The sequence below is a fragment of the Amphiura filiformis genome, chromosome 20 (genome assembly GCF_039555335.1).
Source record: "Amphiura filiformis chromosome 20, Afil_fr2py, whole genome shotgun sequence".
NCBI lineage: Eukaryota > Metazoa > Echinodermata > Ophiuroidea > Amphilepidida > Amphiuridae > Amphiura > Amphiura filiformis.
Window position 1 is genome coordinate 17,513,789 of NC_092647.1, and position 26,240 is coordinate 17,540,028.

Here is a 26,240-nt window from a genome sequence, read left to right on the forward strand (position 1 = left end):
AAAAACTCGTGTAGGTCATCCCAATAAGGATGGTCAATTGCTCACTTTTCACCCGATCATGGAGAGTTTTCAGTGCCTTTATCTTTAGCATGTATCTGCTCCCCCGACCGTATGGGGAATTCCACCCTTGTCATATAATAGCGTGGCTATCTCCTCCCAAAGCTTTTTTTTATCCCAGAAATACTTTCCGTGTCTCTCCAAATTTTGAGGATAGCCAATGTTCCCTTGTCATTCAAATTGACCCCTCTATTGCGTTTATTTATATTAATATTTGCAGCTGCAGCCATGATGACATCACGCAGTAATTATTACTCTGCTCAGTGGCGTAGATTTCTTTTTGACATGGGGGGATGGAGTTGGAAAAAAAATTCAAGTATAGTCAATCCAGCACCTTTTGGCGACAGAATAAGTTTTCGGTTCAATTGTGCGCGAAGCGCGCGAGAATTTTTGCTATTTTGCAGCTAAACTGATGAAATAATGGTGTAAAAGTAGAATAAATTGAAGCGTGCGAAAATTTGCACTTTTGGGGCAAAAAATTGGCAAATATGAGGTTAATTTGGTCAGAAAATCAGGCGTCAACATGGGGGGGGGGGAGGGGTGGTGATTGTATGGACCATCCCCTGGCAAAATATTGGGGATTTATCCCCCATCCCCGCGGGATCTACGCCTATGACTCTGCTTAAAATTTTGCGCGAGTGATATACTCACAGTTATATCCGACAGCCTGCATGTCCACACGTAATTACTATTACCGGACGTAACGTTTCGATCGGTCTTAACAGCTCTTAACCCTGGTCATCTTCAGCCTTAAATTTTCGGATTTAAAGCACATTACGTCGGATATAGTAATTTTTTTTTATATCCGACGCTCATTGACACTGCCATTTATATCCGATACTATTACCGACGTAATTTAAGTCCGACTGTGTGAACAAATTGTCGGATATAAAGCACATTACGTCGGATATAGTTATATTACGCCGGATATAGTTATATCCGACGCTAATTCACACTGCCACTTATATCCGATACTATTACCGACGTAATTTAAGACCGGTAATAAGTGATTTAAGTCCGACTGTGTGAACACGACTTATGAGGCACAACTTTCAGGGTCACATTTATAAAGACTTAACTGCTTAACAGTGGGATTTATTGATTGATATAAGCCTGTATTCGTGGTGCGTCACGCACCTGAAGCTACTTCAAATTTTACAGCTGATTGACTTTTAACCGTAAATCTATTCATCAAAATCTACGGTACATATGCATACGGGAGCCGCAACATCGCTAGTAAAAGATTTGAGATGGGCCGCGGTAGGCTTAAACATTCTTAAATTTCTTAACATCCTGCACATTTTGTCTTCAAAAATAGTTAAATTTTATGAGTATGTAAGTTTGCTTGTCTGATTCACTCCAAATTCGGAGATAATTGCGTTTGAACACCTGATGCACGGAATGGTGTCACTTCAACCTGTTGTAGTTCTCATCTCATTAAATTTTTCATTAAAAAAGTTGATCTCTTCATGAAGGAAGGTCCTCTCTATTTACTGACCAAACAGGAAAAAGTTTGGTTAATGTTTTCTGGTGGAATCAGGAATTTCTTGAAACACCCTGATATAGGCCCACATTTGGATCAAAACAAGTATGTGCGCCATTTAACAGGCCTGGGATTTCTTGTATCGATCACTTTCTCCATAGACAATACGTGTGTGAGTGCACGCACACAGTAAATGAAAAATCGTTCTAGTGGAAACTGTATTAACAGTGGTCATCCCTAGTATTAGGTTCGAATGGTGTTCGTCGCAAAAAAAAATTGTATGGTTATGATAACGCTCTTAATCTGTGCCAGCTAGACTCTCTAGCTGAGGAGGGAGGACCATTGTCGTAAGTTGGCCGAAGGGCTTTCTGCTTTTATTCGAACAAAAGAACTCATCCCTCCTACCAGACTGGAGAGTCATGGCAGGGTCCTTCGCAATGCAAATCAAATCTCTCAACTTTATGTAATGACCGATTGTTTCAAAAACAGCGCAATTTCATACGTTATCAATTTATTGAATAACTAAGTGTCCGGAACTGTTTTGCATATTCGGACTTTTTAAACCTGGCAATATTGTGCCAATTTTACCCTTTTATTGGTGTGTATTTTATCATGTTTTCATTTTCTATCAAGAGCTCTGATCAAGAGCAGTTGCTGCATTTTTCCTTGTTAATATTGATATTGTATTTTTAATACTCTTTTTAATATTGTAATCCACTTGTAATTTGGCCTGAGGGCCACGATTTGTGTATGATTAAAATATACTACTATATACTATAATTTACATCCAACACTGACGATATACTTTATAATTTTACCTCATTTAAAACACCGATACAAATATACGACATTCTTGTTAGTCTAGTTACGGGTACTTTAACATGTTTATGTTCTGCAAGATGTACGAAATGTAATAATAGTTCTAGTAATTTAAACATGTTATAAAGCTATATAGTGTTACATGAACTTACATCCAATCAATACCGAAGATATCACACTTAATTTTACCCAATTTAACTTCACTGACACAAATAAAGCAGATACCACTTATATACCTCTAATACCGTAAAACATCGTTTACAAGCATATAGGGTGCTTTGGATGAAACCGAAATTAATCCAGACACCATCCATTGACAGAATTATAATATTATGGAGTTTGAGCAAATTAATTACCGATACAAACATATACAAACAAATACTATTGTAAGATCAATCTATTGTATCGGCATATTTACGATTTACGGCTGTCTCGTTTTAATTTAGTTTTCATCAAAAAACACTATATGCTTGTAGACGAGGTTTACGGTAGTCTAGTTATGGTTACATTATGTTACGAAAGAGCCTAGTTCATTTTTCACATTTTAAAACACCGATACAGGTTATTAGTTACTTTTCACATACACTACTAACGATATACTTAATTGTAAACAATTTAAAATATTCATACATCACACTTAGCAAATACGACAGGTTACATTATGTTCAAAATGTAACAATAGTTCTATTGCTACTACGTCCAATATTGACGATATCATACTTGTATACGTATTTGTGATAGTCTAGTTAAAGACACATTCTAAAAGTTCTGCAAATGTGCTAAATGTAATAATAGTTCTATAAATTGAACAAGCTAATCAATACAGTTTAAGATAGCATGCTTAATTTTACCAAATTGAAAACACTTACACAAGTAGAGATACGATCAAAATGCAACTGTGTACTTAGCAATATGGCATAGGTCTATTTGTTCGTTTTGTTACGGTTACATTGTTCTGCAAGATGCCCAAAATGTAATAACAGGTCTATTAAGGGCTGGGGTATGAACGTTTGGACAGTATTTATTGCGGGACATTAGAGCACATCAGACATATCGAATTGCATTCTGAATACGAAGAATGTCCTTCTGATATCAAATAATTTTGATTTTTTGAAATTCGCAATGTAGTACACATTATGGCAAATGATTAAAATTGATATTTTTGATATTTAACAGTACTCGAAGTAAACTTTATAAATCTGATGATTTATACTTAAAGTGTATGTAGGTGGGATGAAAAGCAGACGATCAATTGAAAATTGACCTTTCGTATTGAAGATATGATTTTTTTCCCAAAACACCAAACAAAATTAGGTCTTTTGGGGAAAAAATCCATATCTTCAATATGAAAGGTCAACATTTTCAATTGATCGTCGGCTTTTCCTCCCAGTTACATACACTTTAAGAATATATCATTAGATTTATGACATTTACTTCGAGGACTGTTATATATCAAAAATGTGAAAAATATCAAATTTTAATAATTTGTCATAAAATTTGTATTATATTGTGAATTTCAAAAAATGAAAATTATTTGATATCAGAAAGACATTCTTCGTATTCAGAATGCAATTCGATATGTCTGATGTGCTCTCATGTCCCACAAAAAATACTGTCCAAACGCTCAAAACGCTCATTCCATATCCCTTAATTTATCAAACGAATAGAAGATTAAACAATACACTGGCTCAAATAAAGGTAATATCACACTTATCAACGTGGTCGTTCTTTGCAGTGGCGTGGCGACGGGGGTGGGGTGGCAGGTGGTAGGTGGGGCAATTTAGCATCGTTTCTGCGCCCCTCCAAGCGATGAAAGTCAAAACTTTCGCGGTAGCGCGGCCGCAACGGTAAGATTTTGACTCAAAATCGCGCGTTAGCTCAAGTGTGAGTCCGAATACAGTGCCAATTGCAGTGTTGTTATGCACCTTGACACATGAGCTTTGTCTCATTCCAATAAAATTTCTGACACGAGTTGTGCTAGCCTACGTATGGTATAGCTTCAGAATACTTCCAGTTACTGATAATTATATACTACATTTAATGTTGAAATCCATGCAGTAACAAAGAAATACAATTTACATAGACATCATGGTTCCAAATTCCAACACGATAGGAGAACGTCTTTTAAAAAAGCACGATTAAGCAGTACCGTTTATACGTAAACTGATCTATGTTAATATGATAAACTTCTCACATTCTTGTGTTCTTACAAGCCGACGTCAAACGTCGGCTTGTGCTGTCTTCTTCCAATTCTTCTTTCTTTCTTTCTTTCTTTCTTTCTTTCTTTCTTTCTTTCTTTCTTCTGGCAACCAATCAATTGCATCTAGCTCCGCAAGGGATTGACATATTTCAACCATACTTGACCCAAATGACCACTGGGCTAGGCCAAATCATCCATATGACTTTGACCTGGCTGTGACCTTTGACCTTGACCTTATGGCCAAAAATGTTGATTTCACAAAAATGCTACTCCTTCCACAAATTACATGTGATGATGACATGGTTAAGTCATGTGACTCAACTTTAGTCAGTGTCTATAGGGTGGTCACAGATAAGGGGTCAAAGGTCATTAAGGGTCTTTTCCGGTCTGAAAGCTAAAAATATTCAAAATTCACTGTCTTTACAAATTACATAGCAGAGAGTCGCCATTAGCACACATGCATTGCTACTAGCCAGGGTCTTTAGGATGCCTACAGTTTTGGGGTCAAAGGTCATTAAGGGGTTACTTCCGGTCAAAAACCAAAATTATCAAAATGTTCAAAACATTTTTATCTCAAAATGTAAACAGACCAGAATAATATAACTAACATACATGAATTAGTGTTCCCTGATGTATGCATGGTATTTTTTATTTTGGGGGTCAAAGGTCATTAAGGGGTCACTTCCTGTTTTAGCTGAATAACTTCAAGAATTTTTATCTCAAGAACTAAACATGTTAGAATTTTTTAATTAAAATTGGAACAATGCATTTTGTCGGTGTACATAAGGTTTTTTTTCTATTGAGGTCAAAGGTCATTATGGGGGTCAAAAGGTCACTCAAAAATTTTCAACAAATCAAAATCCATGTATAAGTTCCGATTAAGCTGAAATTCACCAGGAATATTTCTTATGACATCCTAAGCACAATGCAAGAGCAGTTGACCCCATCCGTAACCCAGGGGTCAAGTTATAGGGGTCAAATTGCGGCTTGTAATCAGCGTCTGTTGACTCTAGTTATAGTTATTTTGTTCCAAGGTTTGAACAATATTCTGATACTGTGAATCTCAGGTGAGAGTTCATAATGTTCACCAAGATTCTTTAATTTGTGAGCGGATTGAACAATTTGTCATTTGTTAGGAATAACTGGTTTTTGTTGTTGTTCAATATCTCTTTTCAATTTCCGTTTTCAGCTCGTTTCTTTCTATAATCAGAAACGATGTCAGCAATTGTGTATATATATGGATTAATGGCAGAATTAATGGGCAAAATAAATGCAACACACCATTCCAATACAGACGGGGATAGAGTAATTACCCTGGTTTGTACCAAAATCCCGATTACGATTATCGGAGACCAACAGCAGAAGTCTGTAGCAACTATGGCTGACACTTTGGTTGTGAGCGTGATCTGTTCTTTCATTTCAAGAGAACGTCCAGATCGTTTGGCGGATTTGTAATATGCCCTCACTAATCCAATGTAACAACCAAGTATTACTAGGTAATATACACAGTTAAGGCCTAAGAAAATAGCTGTTGAATAAAAGAGTCCCGTAGTTAGATCCTTGAATACAGTATTATAAGAAGCCTGATCAAAACGATGATATTTGTAATTTATAATAATGAGGACATTTCTAGGTTCCATTTTTTCAGTTAAATATATCTTGGTCAGAGCTAGTGGTAGTCCAATGCAAACGTGTGAATTGTCATAAAATTTAAAAGACATTCCTGACAAAGCTGATGGAATAATGCCCAATGCTAATGAAATAATCCATATCAAAATCACAACAATTGTGGTTGATTTTTTTCTTAATTTATGAGTAGTATAAGGAAACCTGATAGCAATTAACCTGTCTATGCTTATCAATGTTACAAAGAACACAGAGGCTTCACTGGATATTATTGACAACGCTCCTGCAATTCTGCAGGTAATGCCATATCTCCAGGTTTCGGAATGCATTGGGAAATAATCACCGAAATATAAATCAGCTGAAGCAATGATCATAAGATAGATTCCCATAAGTAAATCTGATGCGGCAAGATTGCTCAGCAATTCTGTTCAGGCAGTGAAACCTAATGGCAAATGCCCCAAATTCTAACAGTAACCCTTTCCGGACTAATGGCCCGTCGGACAAACGGTTTGTTGCCATAATTTAATTCCAAGTTCTTTTCCTTGAATATGGGAACCCCGTGGGATCTGTTTAAAACACCAAATATGAGAGCCAAGTCACTCAACCTGTTCTACAACTGGTAAGCATCGTGGTAAAATATTTTCCTCCGTTTTATTTTTCTTGTCAAGAGCAAACCGTAAAGAGACGCGTAGCCAGCGTCATTGCTCCAGATGGACAAGATATACTTTCTCACAAGCTTCTGTTGAGGTTCGATGAGTGGTTTAAAAAAATATTTTGACTCAAAACGAACTTCTAGAGATAATCTATTCTCAGTTTGTAAGGACCGACAATGTTATTTTCCTAAATTCACAGCAAAACCATGATGTCCGTATCTTTGCACTGCAAAAAGCAATAGGTAACGTCGACCTCTATAGTCCTTATGTGGCTAATACAAAGGGAGGGCTTAGAGTTATTTTGTATTCGTCACTATGCGATATCATGACGATATTGCTTTGTTAATACTTTTAACAGGTTTGTTAACAACATGGTATACTACGGGCTGTCTCTAAGTACGTCAGGCCTTGGTGTTAATGACTACGTAGCAGCATTTGTGTCAGGCGCAGTTGAAGTTCCCGCCTATATATCATGCTGGTTTATTTTGGATAGATTCGGTAGACGACTTCCGCTATGCATTTATATGGTTGGAGGTGGAATGGCTTGCATCCTAGCTGCACTTCTTCGTAAGAGAATTAAAGAAATTAAACACACCCCTCCCCCACCCCCGAAAAAAAATGAAAGTAAAAAAGAACATTATCCATTGATACACAAACATAAAAACAGTGGCGGTGGCACCATTAAAATTTAGTTAGGTGAGCATATTCTTTTACCGTTTTTATGGCTCCAAAAATTGTCAATTCCGATTTTTAGCCCAAACTGAAGGTGAATTTTGGTATGATGGACCAGTGCGCGCGTGTCATGTATAATTTTGCAATTTTTTTTTTTTTTTAAATGCACAGGGTAATCATTACTTTTTCTAGACCTATGAGGATTTTGTGGAAAACTTTAGGGTGAGACGTGTCCCCTTGTCCTCAGCTTCCGTCGCCTGTGTTTAAAAAGTGAGCAACTATAGTGAGTAAATGTTGCCGTTATCCCGAACTAGTCCTAATTCAAAAATCCTAAACCCGAACTATTTCCCTAACCCTGGTCCTAATTGCTTGGTGTGCGGCAGAATATTCGTAAGTCTTTATATAAAGGCAAAGAAAAAAGACTCAAAGAAATGTTTTAATCACAACAACATTTAATATTTATAATTACATCGACCATCATGCTTATCATGCAAGGCGCTTTACCCCCACTTGCCTCTCTCTTCCCAGGGGTGAAATTGGGAGCAGTTAGGGATATTGTCCATTGAACGCCGCATAAACGTATGAGCATGACTTGGGCATTGTATGGTAGCCTTTTGATACACGTGAAATGCGCTGTATAATGCCAACATTAGTTAAGAATGATGTATATATTTATCACAATATTCGTTATTTTGTGAATGGCCAAGTTAAGGGGGTACTACACCCCTGGCCAATTTTGTGCCTATTTTGCATTTTTCTCAAAAATTAAAACGCATTGGTTACAAGTAAGATATGTATATTATAGGGGCAAGGACTACAACTACTGCACTGAAAATTCAGCAACTCACGGCAAGTAGTTATTGATTTATTGATCAAATATTGGTTTTCCCTCATTTTTGACTGTAACTCCACAACTGTTGTCTGTTTTGAAATAAAATTTCCAGTGCAGTAGTTGTAGTCCTTGCCCCTATAATATGCATATCTTACTTTTCACCAATGGGCTATAAATTTTGAGAAATATGCAAAAATAGGCACAAATTTGGGCAGGGGTGTAGTACCCCCTTAATAGACCATGCACATCGGGATTTACAAATTCCTTTACAGAATGCATTAAAGCCATATTATAACATTTTCATAAAAATAGATTACCATTTCTTTGCCATAAAATGTTAGCTTTTACTGTCATATATATGCCCTTTTATTTTTGAGCCGAACAACTAAGGCAAAGCAAAGAAAATTGGAATTTACTACCAGCGCCGTTGTCGCCAATTCGTATCACTTCTTCGGTCCTGTTATGGTACGATCCTTTGTTGTGTAGATCACGGTTCCGCACGCCATATACGTACTGTGTTATGACATGTGTATACGTTCGACTAATCATTCCATCGTAATAATAAAACGACGGTTCCTACGTTTTATTCAAAATTTCGGATTTTGATAAAACTACAGCACCGAGAGTCTTGATTTTTGCAGGGTATGTTGGGTTAATAAAGTACAATATCATTTTCTTTTAACAGAAATATTGAGGGCGTCCCTCCTCAGCAAATGTTATAATATAGCTTTAACTGTATCCTGAAAAAGAATGTAGTAAACCATTATCATAATAAGGTTTTTATCAGTATACTAATGAAATCCAATTTATTATAATTGACTATTTAGCACCTGGTGTAGGTCGTACCGTTGTGGCAATGATAGGCAAGTTTGGGATCACAGCCTCATTCAGCGTTGTGTATATATTTTCTGGAGAGCTTTTTCCAACGCCAGTCAGGTATGTATACAGACTTGCTGTTATGCATAATGCAAAGTGCAGTTATGTCCACGGCAAATTCACCGTGACCTTTCCAGCCATAAACCCGCTTAGTGAATATTAAACCGAGATAATCGATTGTCCAATGCAAATTTATTACCACGTGATAATATTAATCCAATGAGCGATCGAATTGTCCGCTACGGTCGACTAATCCAATCGATAATGACGCTATTGACATGTACGGGCGGAGCTCCACTGACCGAGTTTTGGGGGTATTTTTCAATGGTTTGCTGTCATTTACTCATCAAGGCTGTCCCCTGTTATTATAAGGACTATGCTAATGATTTAAAGATTGACATGTAGAGAATAGACCATACTTGATTGAAAGAAAGTACTAAATTTGTACCTATTACGGTTTCGTGACACCCTCTTCCAAATGCGATCAAGCCAGGGCAGACCGGTGAAGCAAAATGCGCATTGGAATAACACGGGAGTTAACGGTAGGATTTTTGTCTCATACAAATGTATGGTCTCCCGTTAATAAAGCTTGCACCGGGTTGAAAATTCAGATATTTTGAAAAGAATAAGTAATTGAAACATAGAGCAAGTACTAAAATCATAGCTTTTATACTTTTTGATATATGACGCTAACTAGTTCATCTTCTATATCTACAACACAGCGCTACCAGTAGGGGTCAATTGCCTATTGTGAGTGCCCCTGTGTTGTGTGCATACATGTAGGCAACAATAATTGCATGATGGATGTCTGTACTATGTACGATATAATAAATTTCCCTATACTTTGTGCACATCAAATGACTCTATCTACCTTACGAAGCGATTCAAATTTTCAAAGTGATGTTTTCCTGAAAGACAAACAAACAAGCAAGTAAACAAACAAAAATAAATAAATTTATATTGGTGACCATTAACTTTTCGAGCTACTGGACCTCGAATACTATAAACGTTGTTTACCCCATTTTCAGAATAGCACCACTCGTGATTTTACCTACTCCCCATTCCCGAAAAATACAGCACTAATTTTTTGGGATTAAAAAATTATTATGAAGTTCTGCCAAATGAAACGTAGCTCCATCCTAATTATTCATTTAGTCCTAATTGGATACAAAAGAAAAAGTTCACTATTTTACTAATTTCTTGAAAAAATAGCCAAAAACATGCATTTGCGGCATGTTTTCTGATAATCGAGTCACAAAAATCACAGACTTGGAACAAGTCTAAGCATTCAAAATCTTGAGTATGTGCCGAAATTTTGCTCTAATTTTCACTTTTTTGTGTTACTTTATTTAAATGGTTGGTCATAAGACTGAAATATGTCTTTTCCAAAAATTAGAATGCATAAACTGAAATTAGTCTTAGTACAAGTCTTTGGGATTGATTGTCACAGCATATGAAAAATACCCTAAAAACGCATGTTTTTGGCCCTTATTTCCAAAAGTTGTCTAAATATTAAAATTTGACTTTTATTAGTTAGGACTAACTAAAGGATCAGGATACAGCTATGTTTCATTTGGCAAAACATGATAATATTTTTTTTATTAAAAAAATAGTTCTGTATTTTTCTGGAATACAGAGTAGATTGGCTGTCGGCTTGAGAAATAAATACCTGTATAAAAACCTAGCATCTTTCTCAAATCTAGGCAGATGCTTAGATTCAAGCCTATATTTTATACCTGGCACAGTTTTTCAATAAAATCTGCCCATTTTATTTTGGTTGTTAATGTTGTAAATGTTAATGTTAACGCAGGCCGGGTGCAAACCATGGCAAAAAACCGCTTTGAACTGCAGCAACCTAGCCCTCTATAATAGTCAGCATTATACAAGCAGACGGTTTATTTGTTTCCTTGGTTCGGCAATATGAGAAAAACAACTTATTATTTACTTGTTACAGGAGCATCGGTATTGGCATGTCATCTATGTGCGCTCGTGTCAGTGGCATCATAGCTCCCTTTATCTTGACACTTGGTGACTATTGGTCGCCTCTTCCGTTTATATTCTTTGGTGTCAACTCCGTAGTAGCTGGTGTATTGGCGTTGTTTCTGCCTGAAACTTTGGGAACTAATCTGCCGCAGACCTTGGATGAGGGAGAGGCGTTTACTAGTAAGTGAATATGAATTTTGTGTTTTTTCACCCCCGTCTCTATTCATATATCGGTACCAAGAAGGCTAAAAGATCCAAGGATACAGCAAATATAATACCATTCCCCTCTCATACATAGCAATTATACTTGCATTTACGCATACATTTCGAGGACCTGAAATATTTTAAAATCTAAAGTTCCACTGTAAACCGTTGTGTTTTCCTCACAAGGATAGTAATATCACATCGCATTGACGTCACACATTAAGTTGATATCAATTCAACTGCTGCTGTGTAACGAATCGGCACTCTTGATCACATCACATTGACGTCATACGTTAAGTTAATATCACTTCAATTGCTGCTGTGTAACGAATTGGCACTCTTGACCACATCACATTGACGTCATACGTTAAGTTGATATCACTTCAACTGCTGCTGTGTAACGAATCGGCACTCTTGATCACTTCACATTGACGTCACATGTTAAGTTGATATCACTTCAACTGCTGCTGTGTAACGAATCGGCACTCTTGATCACTTCACATTGACGTCATACGTTAAGTTGATATCACTTCAATTGCTGCTGTGTAACGAATTGGCACTCTTGATCACTTCACATTGACGTCACATGTTAAGTTGATATCACTTCAACTGCTGCTGTGTAACGAATCGGCACTCTTGATCACTTCACATTGACGTCATACGTTAAGTTGATATCACTTCAATTGCTGCTGTGTAACAAATTGGCACTCTTGATCACATCACATTGACGTCACATGTTAAGTTCATATCACTTCAACTGCTGCTGTGTAACGAGTCGGCACTCTTGATCACATCACATTGACGTCATACGTTAAGTTGATATCACTTCAACTGCTGCTGTGCAACGAATCGGCACTCTTGATCACTTCACATTGACGTCATACGTTAAGTTGATATCACTTCAATTGCTGCTGTGTAACGAATTGGCACTCTTGATCACATCACATTGACGTCATACGTTGTTGATATCACTTCAATTGCTGCTGTGTAACGAATTGGCACTCTTGATCACATCACATTGACGTCATACGTTAAGTTGATATCACTTCAATTGCTGCTGTGTAACGAATTGGCACTCTTGATCACATCACATTGACGTCATACGTTAAGTTGATATCACTTCAATTGCTGCTGTGTAACGAATTGGCACTCTTGATCACATCACATTGACGTCATACGTTAAGTTGATATCACTTCAACTGCTGCTGTGTAACGAATTGGCACTCTTGATCACATCACATTGACGTCATACGTTAAGTTGATATCACTTCAACTGCTGCTGTGTAACGAATCGGCACTCTTGATCACTTCACATTGACGTCATACGTTAAGTTAATATCAGTTCAACTGCTGCTGTGTAACGAATCGGCACTCTTGATCACTTCACATTGACGTCACATGTTAAGTTGATATCACTTCAACTGCTGCTGTGTAACGAATCGGCACTCTTGATCACTTCACATTGACGTCATACGTTAAGTTGATATCACTTCAACTGCTGCTGTGTAACGAATCGGCACTCTTGATCACTTCACATTGACGTCACATGTTAAGTTGATATCACTTCAACTGCTGCTGTGTAACGAATCGGCACTCTTGATCACTTCACATTGACGTCATACGTTAAGTTGATATCACTTCAATTGCTGCTGTGTAACGAATTGGCACTCTTGATCACATCGCATTGACGTCATACGTTAAGTTAATATCAGTTCAACTGCTGCTGTGTAACGAATCGGCACTCTTGATCACTTCACATTGACGTCACATGTTAAGTTGATATCACTTCAACTGCTGCTGTGTAACGAATCGGCACTCTTGATCACATCACATTGACGTCACACGTTAAGTTGATATCACTTCAACTGCTGCTGTGTAACGAATCGGCACTCTTGATCACATCACATTAACGTCACACGTTCACGTGCTGCGTTCACGTTCACAATTCTAATCATGGGACGCATGATCACGCATGATCACGCATCTTTTAACTTGAAGGAGGGGAGGGGCTGGAGATAGGGTCGGGGTAATATTTGAACCGTATGTATTTGGCCCTTTTTTCTTTTTTGTTTTCTTTATGTTTGTTTCTTTGTTTGTTGTTGTTGTTGTTTTGCAAAAAGCTAATTAGAGGGCTGTTTATTTCTGTTCCAAATACAGAAAGCTAAATTTGAAAAGGATTACACATTTTCTTTTAATATATTAATCAAAACTTGCCCTGCACGGTGGAGAAGGTTTGGGTACTGAGGACAATTGGGTGCAGGGACAGTGTAAATTCTTTTTATGCTTATGGCTAGCACACAGAGCATTAATGTTCTAAACCCAGCAAACACAAAAACGTTTTTAAAACGTTTAAATAAGTTATATTTTGGGTTTTGGTTTAGGTAAAAACGTTTTAATAACATTAAAATGTCGGGTTATGTAAAGGTCATGAAATCGTTTTAAAACGTTTTGTATGAAAACACACTACAACAATATTTTTTTAATGATTTCGAAATGTCATTGAAACTATTTTTGCAAACATTTTTGGCCAAATATTTTGTCAACACTTAAATAACATTATGTTAAAATATTTGCACCCAGCAAACACAGAAATGTTCTTAAAAATTTTTTTACAACCCGTTTTAATAACATTTAAATGTCGGGTTATATAAAGGTCGTGAAAACATTTTAAAAACGTTATTGTAAATATTTTGGGCAAACATTTTTTGCAAAATATTTTTCAACCACAAAATAACATTCTGTTTAGAATGATTTGTACCAAGTTTTCAAAAATGTTTTTGGAATGTTATAAAAACGTTTTTATACCCTTTATATAACCCGACATTTAAATGTTTTCTGTAAAACATTTGTGTATGCTGTGCAGTAAATTACCAACAAATGTTATTTAATGTTATGAAAACGTTTTATACCATTAATGTACCCTTTATATAACCCGACATTTAAACGTTTTCTGACAAACTTTTATAACCTTTTGCGAATGATGTCGAAAACGTTTTGTGTTTGCTGGGAAATGAATGAGCGAAAATGAATGAATGAATTTACTTTCTTGCCTGTAACATGTTTAGAATAACGTTCTGAAATGGACATTTTCTTTCTGATTATCCACACAGGAAGATCAAGTAATACACCAGGATTATGGACTCTCTGCAAATTCAAAGGAAAGGATACTGCATACCAGAAAACACCAGCGATTGATGATGCTAAAGAACCTGGTGATTGCCCGGATGACACCAATAAAAACTCTGCTGTCCCTGTTTAGAGTATTGCAAAATTTTATTTTCAACTTTCCAATCCTGTTTATTCCTTATAGTTAAAGAATTCTTGGATGTCCTGTATGTGAACAGAATTGTTTTAGTATCAACAGAATTGTTTTTTTTATCTCAAAATGCGTTCAAAAACTGGAATGAAGCTATATAGAGACACCATCATTTCTTGAAATCAAACCTCAGCCTATGTTTTCTGAACGGTTTCAACAGTAGTCTTTCGGTGGTGCAGAAGACGTCAATAATATCAAATAAACCTATGAAAAGGTTCTTCAAGACGTGTACAGTAGGCCTACTCATTAACCAAAGTTCTTGATATCTGATCCAGAAATTTGCACTTACTTTATGTACGTTTCAGCAACACTGTTACCTTTGTCAACACTTGGTAATGAGTGGTTCCTACTGGCACCCGGCGATAGATGTATCTCCAGAGTAGGTCTTGGTGTTGCCAGTTGATTTTCCATCTGGGGATTTTCTTGAACCCAGTTCTAGAAACTCATCGAAAATGTGTGAGAGTTGATACTGTAAAATCCCCAGATGGAAAGTCAACTGGCAACACCAAGACCTACGCTGGAGATACATCTAGCGTCGGTTGCCAGTAGGAATCACTCATCATCAAGTGTTAACAAAGGCAACAGTGTTGCTGAAACGTACACAAAGTAAGTTCAATTTCTGGATCAGATATCAAGAACTTTGGTCAATGAGTTTACTCTACCGATCCTGTGGGTGGTGGCTCTGCAGTGGTGGCACCAGGCACCAGGATTATTTTCCTCATTTCATTATAAAATTTTTGTAAGGTAATTTGAAGTATAGGTATTGCTTTATCATAATCTCGTGTATGTATAGATGTTGATATAGTTGGGGTGCAGGGGTGGATCCTTATTGGTCAATTTAGGGAAGTTGAGAAACTGAAATAGGCTGATTTTGCAGCTCATTGTCGCAGGGGCGGGCGCCCCTCCGCATCCCTGCATTTGTCTCTGGGTGTAGATATGGTGATGGTTGGTAATGTATGTTATATGCAGTGCGTATTATTATTATAGTAGTAACAGATTTAGTATAATATCGTCGCTGTGCGGGAACAACCTCATAATGTAATTGCAAAGGTCAAATGCAAAACCTCATTTACAAAAACCTCGCATGTAAAAGAAAACTATATAACTATAGAACACTTTTAAGACTCTGTAAAATAACCAAATGTGTTTTTTATGTAAATTCTGTTAATTTTGAACGTAACATGACAAATCGTTATGAGGTTTATGTAACTGGGCCCCACTTGCTACATGAGGCTTAGCCTGTGACTTTTGTAATTTTCCCGCCGAACGACGATATCAGTGGTAGAAATCGTAAACAGAGCGCAAGACTATCGTAAGCAAGTGAATATTACATAATGCTTCTGTTTTACGAACACGTTCATCTACCAAAGATTTTTCAGAAAGTTCTATATTATTATTGTTGCAAATATAGAGTTATGGTGATTTGTTTGTGTTGATGAAATTTAGATGTTATAAGTGAATATATTTTGCTGTGAGTACAAGGCAAGTGCCTTTTACGATGGTCTTGCACTGGACACTAGTTTGTGTTCATTGCAAGATCATCGTAAGTGCTGCTCTTGCTATGGTCTTACACGCAACCCTCATTTTTCCTTTAGCTCAAGACCATCGTAAGTGGCACTTACGATGGTCTTGCACCATAGTTTGTGTTCAGTGTAAGATCATCGTAAGTGCTGCTCCTACGATGGTCTAACAAACAATCCTCATTTTTCGTTAAGCAGAAGACCATTGTAAGTGTCACTTACGATACACGTTCATCTACCAAAGATTTTATTGTTTTATTTTAATATTCAGAAAGTTCTATATTATTATTGTTGCAAATATAGAGTTATTGTGATTTGTTTGTGTTGATGAAATTTAAATGTGTGAATGTATTTTGCTGTGAGTGCAAGGCCATCGTAATTCGTAAGTGCCTTTTACGATGGTCTTGCACTGGACCATAGTTTGTGTTCAGTGTAAGATCATCGTAAGTGCTGCTCCTACGATGGTCTAACAAACAACCCTCATTTTTCGTTAAGCAGAAGACCATTGTAAGTACCACTTACGATAGTCTTCTAGCACTCAACAAAATGAAATCAAAACTAACATACGCACTTACGATATCTTATTTCATTAACTTACAATTAATTATGCAATTCAGATTCCAAAATTCGTCAAAAACAATGTAATTTACGATGGTATTTCACATAATTGTGCAATGCTTACAGTATTAAATACCAAATAACGTACGAGCTCTATGCAACAATTTTAAAGCTGACTTGTTCATGTTTTATTTGAAAGCTTTCTATGAAATCATAATATTTTAGGCTAGTGAATTTATGATACATGTACATTATAATCATTACAAAAGAACGACAGACTTCTTCTGGCTCGGATTCACTAGGATCTACAATAAGCTCATTTATCAGGGCACAGTTCTCTACCCCAATACATTTCCAAATTCATTGAATGACCTTTGAAAATGTGGGCACAATAACTCATACGCTGCAACTTGAGGTCAAATTTTACACTATGATTTGTGCATGAACTTGGAAAAAATCCCAGTTTTAAACCTAAATCATTTTTGGTTAATTTATTGTTTAATAGATGCACTATCTAATCCTACACATTATGACACCCCATTGAATCCAATGTTACCTCAAGAGGTAAAGTTACAGACATTTGATTATAGGCGAAAAGTGACAAACTGGCCTATACAAGGTGAAAAGATTATAGCAAGCGCAACAAAGAGACAACATAGTTTCTTCAGTCAAGCTTTAATTTATTTATCAGTTCTTTCTTCTCTGTACTTTTCACAACTTTAATTTAATTTTCAATTCTTTTGTTTCAGTTTTCTTTTGTTCCTTTTGTTTTAAATTTAAATAAAAAAGGTGCGCATAAATTAGCCATCCATCACTCTGAAACCAGAATGAATTGGATTCAATGGGGTGTCATAATGTGCAGGATTAGATATTGCATCTATTAGAAAGTAAATTTACCCAAATATGATTCCAAGTGTAAGGATACTTTTTGGCGCAGTATAGATTCAATATGGGAAAACGTACTGCAGCCCGGAGGGGGAGGGGCACATCATAGCATATTTTGTACGTCATTCAACAGTTACTGTGATGTTATTAAATGGTCAATCTGCACTGCCAATACCACCAACAAATGTTTGTTTTCAGTTTGGACTAGAATGGGGGCTGGGTGGTCTCTTAAAGGAATAGTCATACTGTACACTCATATGCGACCGTCCACGACGACACGCTCGTAAAGTCGGACCCTGGTCAAATTTGCTTTCTTCCGTGTTTAGAAAATATATATTATCATAAGCTTTACAATGATATATCATTTGACTTCAGACGATATCCAGAAGTGGAGTTATGGCTTGTTAAACTTTGCTCCTTCAGTAAAAGGGTACATTATTTTGGTGCTACATTATTTCTCTTTTTCTACATTGCTGGTATTAAATATCAAATGGTCATAATTGGCGGTCACTTCAAATCATCCCCAAGTCAATGAGGTCCAGGAATGTCCTCTCATTGTTAATTGTTGGTTAACCCACCACTTGAACAGGATTGAGCCAAAGCAAACAAAGACTAAAGTTATTTGCTAATTCTATACATAAGTATAAGCTTATTATTCTCTTCAATAATATGATTAAAGATTGGTGTTTGACTGGACTAAAATGAGAAACTTGTAGGACAAACATTAGGTACATGTACATTATGAATACAAACTTTATGCACATTTTCCACTGCAATTCGAAATACAATTTGCCGACTTTACGAGCGGTTTGAGATGGATGGTCACATATATGGGGCAATTTGACTAAAATTGGGCACATTCATAACAAAAAGTGGAATTTCAAAAATATATCTTGAATGAGGGCAGAGGGGAAGTTTCCCTCCCACTGTATACAATAATATCATGTGTTTACAATCACTTTAGAATGGGATATTACTCCTGTAGAATAAAGGGTTTCACATTACTTCATACCATTTAATTTTTCAATACATCTGTTTATTATACAGTAACACAGAAATAATAATAACCATGATGTTTTTCCTTTCAGGTGGATTCTTGTAACAATATTTTATTAAACAATCACTATGAAGTGTTGCACAATAATTCATTCGGAGTATAAGACATTATACAGCCCACAACTTATATGTTCCCCCAAATACTTTTTAAAATAAGTCGAAAATTATTTTACGAAATATAAAATGTAAAAAGATATGTATAGCCCTATTTGTTTTACACCTGTGAACCAAATTATAGCGTCACATGCACACATCATTGCGTTCAGTCACAATGGTTAATTGGGTAAGAAAACAGACCGTTTTAAAAGTTGCACCTGAGTCCATAGCAGTCAGGTTTTATTTAACAAACACATTCAAAAGGCCTGGCTTACTGTTTCAATTTCAGGCCTGGCTTACTGTATTGTTTGGGATCTGACTCATATGCACTCAGATACCACTTTTAACACTGTTTAAAACGGTCCCTTTTTTACATAATGAACCATTGTAACTGAACGAAATGACGTGTGACGCTCTATTTTGGTCCATATGTGTACAACAAATAAGGGTACTTATACCTTTTTACACGTTTGCATTTTGTCAAATCTTTTTCGATTTATTTTAAAAAGTATTTAGCGGGGGAACTTATAAGTTGTGAACCCTATATCAATAGTTGGCTAATTTTAAGATGAAAAACAAAAGTTTTCAGTTAAATTTAGTTAATAGAAATTCAATGCACACACAATAATACCGGCAACATAAAGAGAGCCTACTTTCATCAAAAGAAACAAGGAATTTTACCCTTTGAGCGATTGTTATTTACGAATAATTATATGTTTATACACGTACATCTGGTGACTTACGCCATTATATATCTTTGAATCAGATCTGTTACATCCGGGCACAGTGTCATCGCCCCGATATCTTCATGGCAGAAATCGCCATGGTAGGTTGAATCCACCGCCACGCATGGCCATTTTGTTCCGACCTGTTTAATATTTTTGAGACGCATAATGGGCCGAAGGACACCTGACTAAGGCTACTGACAATAGCCCGGTGAGTGACGGTAACTGACCTCGCTAGTGTGTGAGTGACCATGGTACGCCATATGTCATCTGCTTTTAGACTACCTCTACGATTGGCCTATACACTGCGCTATATAGTCGGCACATAAAATTAGAATTATTGTCAGTTTTTGAGTTCAAGACGCAAGCTTCTTTCTCAAGACGCTAGCTAACGACTATCATATCTATTCAAAACATATATTCAAGTGCAAGGAACCACATCTGGCTTCTTTAGACGAAATCATTTACGGGAGATATTCATCATTTTCCACCCCGGTATCCAACAATTTTCGTCTCATATCAAACTCGAGCTACACCACATTTCGCCATAATTCATTCTAGAAACGCTTGCTGTTAGAATAAGAACAATTTTAATGCTAAATTATTGCACATTCTAGGGAAGCGTGGTTACCGTTTTGAAATAACCGAGTGAGAGGGTTTTCAGGAAAATATTTTTCCTGTCAAAACTGAAGCATCCTCTGTATAAAAGAAAATATGAATATTAACTGCACATCATATATAACGATTCGTGATACCCAATTGTGGCACATTTGAGGTCGTTTATGAGACAGAGAATTTTATTTCAATTTTATATACGCCAAAATATTTTTTTAATTGAGCAAGAATAAGGATAGAAAAAACGTTGCAAATTCTATGTATAAATAACATTAGACCCGGCAAAAGATTACTGTTTCGTTTTTATGGTAATCTAATCTTTTATTTCCCGAAGAAACATTTGGGGTCTAAAATGGATTTTTTATGTAATTGATAAAAACATCGAACGTGTATACAAGTAAAATGGTAGGTTCCTCTATAGTATTTTACTGACCATGGAAATGTACTGACACCGTGCGAGCACATGTCAAATCGATATAATGTATTGTCCATATAGACGCGCATTTATCATGTTTTTTTGGCGGATTAACAACAATTGAGCGCTATTAATACACATTAATGTTTTTAGGAAATAAAATTCCAAAATATGGTACGTTTTCTGCTTTTGCTTGTCACGTGGTAGGCCTATATTGAAGTTGCGATTATATCTTCAAATAAGTTTCAAATGGATTCCATCAAGACAAGTGGCCGAGTGGTCTAAGGCGCTAGGCTCATAGAGCATATCCAAAGCGGCGTGGTGCGCCGTGAGTTCGAACCCCGCCTCTGCCAAACTTTAATAGAAGTAAAATTAAAATTAAATTTTAACTTTTTTTAAATTTCAAATTGGGGAAATGTGTCTGGGAAAATTTATGTATGGCGTGGAGTGGTGTGAACTCGAGCATAGTACATTCACGTGTATCGATCCCGGGTATTGATTTTAGTATCTCTGATGCACCAAGTAATTATTAGCCAGGCGATGTCGGTGCGCCGGGGTTACAGGAGACTGATAAAAAAATTGAAGGTCACTAAATGAGTGACCCTATCACCACATCAAGCCTCATCACCCATCAATAGGGAGATTTGGCACCTGGAGAAAATTCATATTTTTTTCTCGTACCTCAAATTTGTTAGCGCGAGATTAGTTTCCTTAAATATGGAATAAACATAAAAGTTCTATGGTAATCCCTCAATGATGATGTACCACCCCAAAATGATTAGATACATCTTTTACTTCTAATATCCAAACCACTGCAGCAATGTAACCTAAAACGTGGAATCAGATTCTTTTGCTGACAGGCCACCATGTAAGTTAGAAAACACCGTATAAAAATCTGGCTACTCCTCTTTAAGGGATCTGGAATGAGCATTTTGAGCGTTTCGACAGTATTTTTTTATGGGACATGAGAGCACAACAGACATATCAAATTGCATTCTGAATACGAAGAATGTCTTTCTGATATCAAATAATTTTCATTTTTTGAAATTCACGATTAAATACAGATTTTATGACAAATTATTAAAATTTGATATTTTTCACATTTTTGATATATAACAGTCCTCGAAGTAAATTTTATAAATCTGTGTTTATATTTCGATTCCTTGAAACTAAATTTTTTGGGTAGTTTAACTCATAAACCAAACATAACTAAATAAAAAAATGTAGTAGCTAAATATAACTAAATAATTGGTGTGGTTAATGAATAAATTAGCAATCACACACTATTTGAATTTTGACAATTGACCGGTCCGTTTTTGAAATAAAAGAATTTTACGAAACTACCTCATTTTCAATCCGTTCCACGGAGTCAAATATCTATCAATGGCAATAGACACCTCATGCGCTGATGATGTGCAGTCATTAGCACTCCGAATATAGATCATCGATTGATATTTGAAGAGAGTTTCGTAAAATTCTTATATTTCAAGAACTGTGTGGTCAATTGTCAAAATTCAAAAAGTATGTGATAGCTGATTTATTCCTCAACCACACCAATTATTTAGTTATGTTTAGTTATGGCGTTAAAATACCCAAACAAGTTTTCGACGATCCAGCTCTTTCAGGGACACCCTGTACATGCTAATTTGTAACAAGTAAACATATTTTAAATAATATATGAATAGAAAAGAAACAGGATGTAAATTCTGACACCAGACAGCCATGAAATTCTTTTGATGAAAGCAGGTAGGTCTTATATCTATATCCGGTACCTATAATTGAAGACCGAATTAAAAAGACTAGTTTGCGTCTGACGTCAGAGTAAAAGCCGTGCGTCATTGGTTGCTGACTTGCGCAGTATAGCATTTTTGGTCTGGTTGATAAAACGTCATACGTCTTTTTAATTCGGTCTCCAATTATATAATGTGATCCGTTCACACAAAGCTCGGAAAATCAGCACACATACTTACAAAATATGTGCCATTAGGATGTAATATCCATATATTATTTCTTATTGAAACGCACAACTCAGAAAACACTAAACGTTCTACAGAAAACGTTTAAATGTCAGGATACCAAAAGGGTACATAAAGGGTATAAAACGTTTTAATAACATCCAAAAGCATTTGTGAAAACTTGCTGCAAAACATTCTAACATACCGTAAAGATTCGCCTATTGGCGCTATGGACTCCCTTGACATAACTAGAATGTTAGGCACAAACTAAAAGTGCCCTCCCATAAAAATCCCCCAGCAAATAAGGGCATGTACCCTTAATTCTTGTTGGGATTTTTAGATGAGGGAGCTCTCTATTTGAACATGATATTAACCCAAGGCAAAGGAGCCCAAGTGCGCCATTAGGCGAACCTTTATGGTAGTGTTATTTAAGTGTTGACAAAATCAATAAAAGATAAAATATTGTTGTAGTGCCTTTTCATAAACGTTTTAATGACATTTATATAACCTGACGTACGACCAAAACCAAAACGCATTCATAACATGTTTTAAAACGAAGTTTGTGTTTGCTGTGATCAGGAATTTCTCAACTTTGCTGCTGCAAAGCAAAGAACTGTTTAATCAATAATAGCCTGTTACTTTTGTCATAAGAGGGCATTCAATAAAATCTACCTCCTATCTTATAACTTTAGTTCTGCAAATGATAGCTTCTTCAAACTCAGCATGAATGTACATTGGAATGTATATTGATACACATTCTTAATTTTTGTAGGTGACTTCCGAAGCAAAATAAGATTTGATACACCAGAAACGGTAAAAAATAGTAAAACATTTAAATGAAAATAGGGATGTATCCCTCTACGGGATTTGGTCAATATGCAAGGGATATGATTATGCTAACAGATTATAACTAGAACAACATCAAATGTGTAACCAAACATCAAGATAGCCATTAATGAAAATGCATTTTAACTTTCAGAGCATGAGAATCTGATTGGGAACATCTGTATGAAATGACTTTTAAAGACACCTGATTGACAATCTCATCCCCCACTTTACCTCATCAAAATGCTGATTTTGGTATCAGATGAAAGCTCATATTTTTCTCATAAACATATTGAAATTAAGCGTTCCAAATCGGTATATTTCGAAGAAATCATCAAAAACTGTTGAATTAGTCTCAAATATGGTATACCACATGCACATTTGAGACTAATTAGGCAGTTTTTTGATGATATCTTCGGAAATACACCGAGTTGCAACTTCTAATTTCAATATGTTTATGAGAAAAATAGGGTCTTTCACTTCGAAATCAATATATTACATGATCATGATGATTATCATTGATAAAAACACTGTAGACTACCAATATCATGCTGTATAAATGTCGGTAATTCCATTAGGAATTAGTCACATTTGCAAAAAACATTTACATGTTCTTTTTGCATGAGTGCTTGAAAGGGATGACATTTTATCTTATACGTAAGTTTTAAAGAATTTGATTTTCCAAATATATCAGGTCACCTTCTTTTAAAGATACCCAACCACTTTTTGTCACTTGCTATTTGCAAATAGTGTCATTTCCATAGCAGATTTAAAATGATTTCAGTTAGCAATATTTTTCTAATATAGACAATTTCTGCATAATTGTCTTTTGGACATTTTAAAGAAACACGTGAAATTTTAAAACAGCTTAATCGTTTCTTTGTGAAAAAGCAAAGGATTTAGTTGGAGTGAAGCAGCTTATTTTCGTCAGTTTACATAATTTTGGATATTTTGATGTATGTCAGCTTCAATTTAAGCCATATGGTCACTTCAAATTGATCTACTTATTTTCCTTGTAGATATATGTACAAATTTTCACCATTTCCAAAACCAAACTAAATAAAACAAGCTAAATAAAATATTAGGTTATAATCGTGGAAATATGAAATGGCTACTATTTGCAGAAGCTAAGATATGAGGGTGGAGGTAGAACGTTTTGAATTACCCTCGTATTATATAATACACCATTCTGTGCTGTCATGTTTTAAAACTAGCTAACAATGTATTGCTGTATTTCTCAGAATTGCTTTGACACTTATCGCACCATATCTTCAACAGTATACATGGTACAATAAACAAACTTGGTGTAAGTTCAAAGATTATTTTCCAATAATTATTATGTTGTACAGATAAGAGTCTCAACAAGTAAAATGACATGTTTTTTAACGGGTCACATATTCGCCAGCTGATAAACATCTCAAAAAAGTAATTAACCCCTTTGAATAATGACCATTGTTCAAAATCTGTAAGTAGAATTTATTTCTGCACATTTTGACACCTCATTTGTTGCAATTGACTAAATATTGACGTCACAGCGTACATTTAAATCAATGTAACCCAAGATTTGAAAGTTACAGTAAATTCTATTGATTTGTATTCAGTATAATGGAAGGAAATATGTGTAATGATATCTGAGTGTTTTTGTTTTGTTGTAAGTGCAACTTTCAAATCTGGACCTCACTACATTAAATTGACCGGTGTTTTATTGTTTTCTGGGCTATTGTATCAAATGAGGTGTCAAAATGCGCAGAAATAAATTCTGCTTCCAACGCATTTTACAGACTTGTAATACAATAGCCCGTTTCTGAATAATGGCCATTATTTAAAGGGTTAATTGCTTTTTTTGAGATGTTTATTATTTAGCAGTGTTGGATTCGAATCGAACATGTTAATCTTAAGCATGTTAAGTGGAGTCAACTTCACATTATTTTGGTATTGTACGGGCGAAAAACCAAATAAACAAACACAACAATTTTCCGCCATGGTTGTCATGCCAACCCGCCCGTCGGGGAGGGGGTGTATATATTTTGTGCAACCATAATGGACCGTAACACCCTAACCCTAACCATAACCATAATGGTTCAGTGGTGTTGTGGCCCATTATGGTTGCAAAAATAAACTAAGCGTTGGGGGGGCTCGGGAGGAGGTGCCCTTTTTGGGCAGTCACCAAGTTTCTTAGTCAGACAGTGTCCGGTTGCAATAAAATGTGGACTCCGAACGATTCCAACACTGCTATATATTTAGGGTGCACAATAGTAATAAATTTCCCTATACTTTGTGTACAAAATGGCCTCTATTCAAATGGCTCTACCTACCTTACGAAGCGACTCAATTTTTCAAAGTGATGTTTTCCTGACTGACAAACATACAAGCAAGTAAACAAACTAAATTAAATATATTGGTGACCATTGAATTTTCGAGCTACCGGACCACGAATGCAATACACTTTTTTCACCCAATTTTCAAAATAGAAGCACTTGTGATTTTACCTAGAAGCAGCCGGTTTAAGAAATACATGAAAAATCTGAATAAAAGCCCAGAATCTTTTCCAATCTTGGTAGATGCTTAGATTCAAGCCTACATTTATTACCTGGCACAAATTTTTCCCAAAATCTGCACAATTTTTTTGGTTTTTAATATTGATTTATAGTTGGTTAACTTTTACCGAAATGTAAAAACACCGCAGATCAGGACGGAATCCCACAAGAGACATTATTTGGTGATGTGAAATCTTCACGGACCTCAAGATGTTTGATTTTATAATTTCCTAAGAGTTTTAATACTAATTAACATTATATAACTTCACTTTGAGTGACCGATCACAAGTTGACATTTTTGGGGCCAAATTCAACTTGGCGCCAATTAAATA

The 26,240-nt window shown here is 35.9% G+C and overlaps 1 protein-coding gene across 1 annotated transcript; it reads left to right on the plus strand.

The window, feature by feature from the left end:
- The first annotated feature begins 6,738 nt into the window (after positions 1-6,738).
- On the plus strand, positions 6,739-14,668 carry LOC140142901 (organic cation transporter protein-like). Its single transcript, XM_072164924.1, has 5 exons — positions 6,739-6,804; positions 7,197-7,405; positions 9,170-9,278; positions 11,173-11,381; positions 14,516-14,668. Exons 1-5 carry the CDS (start codon positions 6,770-6,772, stop codon positions 14,662-14,664), a joined length of 711 nt encoding a protein of 236 aa, XP_072021025.1. The 5' UTR covers positions 6,739-6,769; the 3' UTR covers positions 14,665-14,668.
- The last annotated feature ends 11,572 nt before the right edge of the window (positions 14,669-26,240 follow it).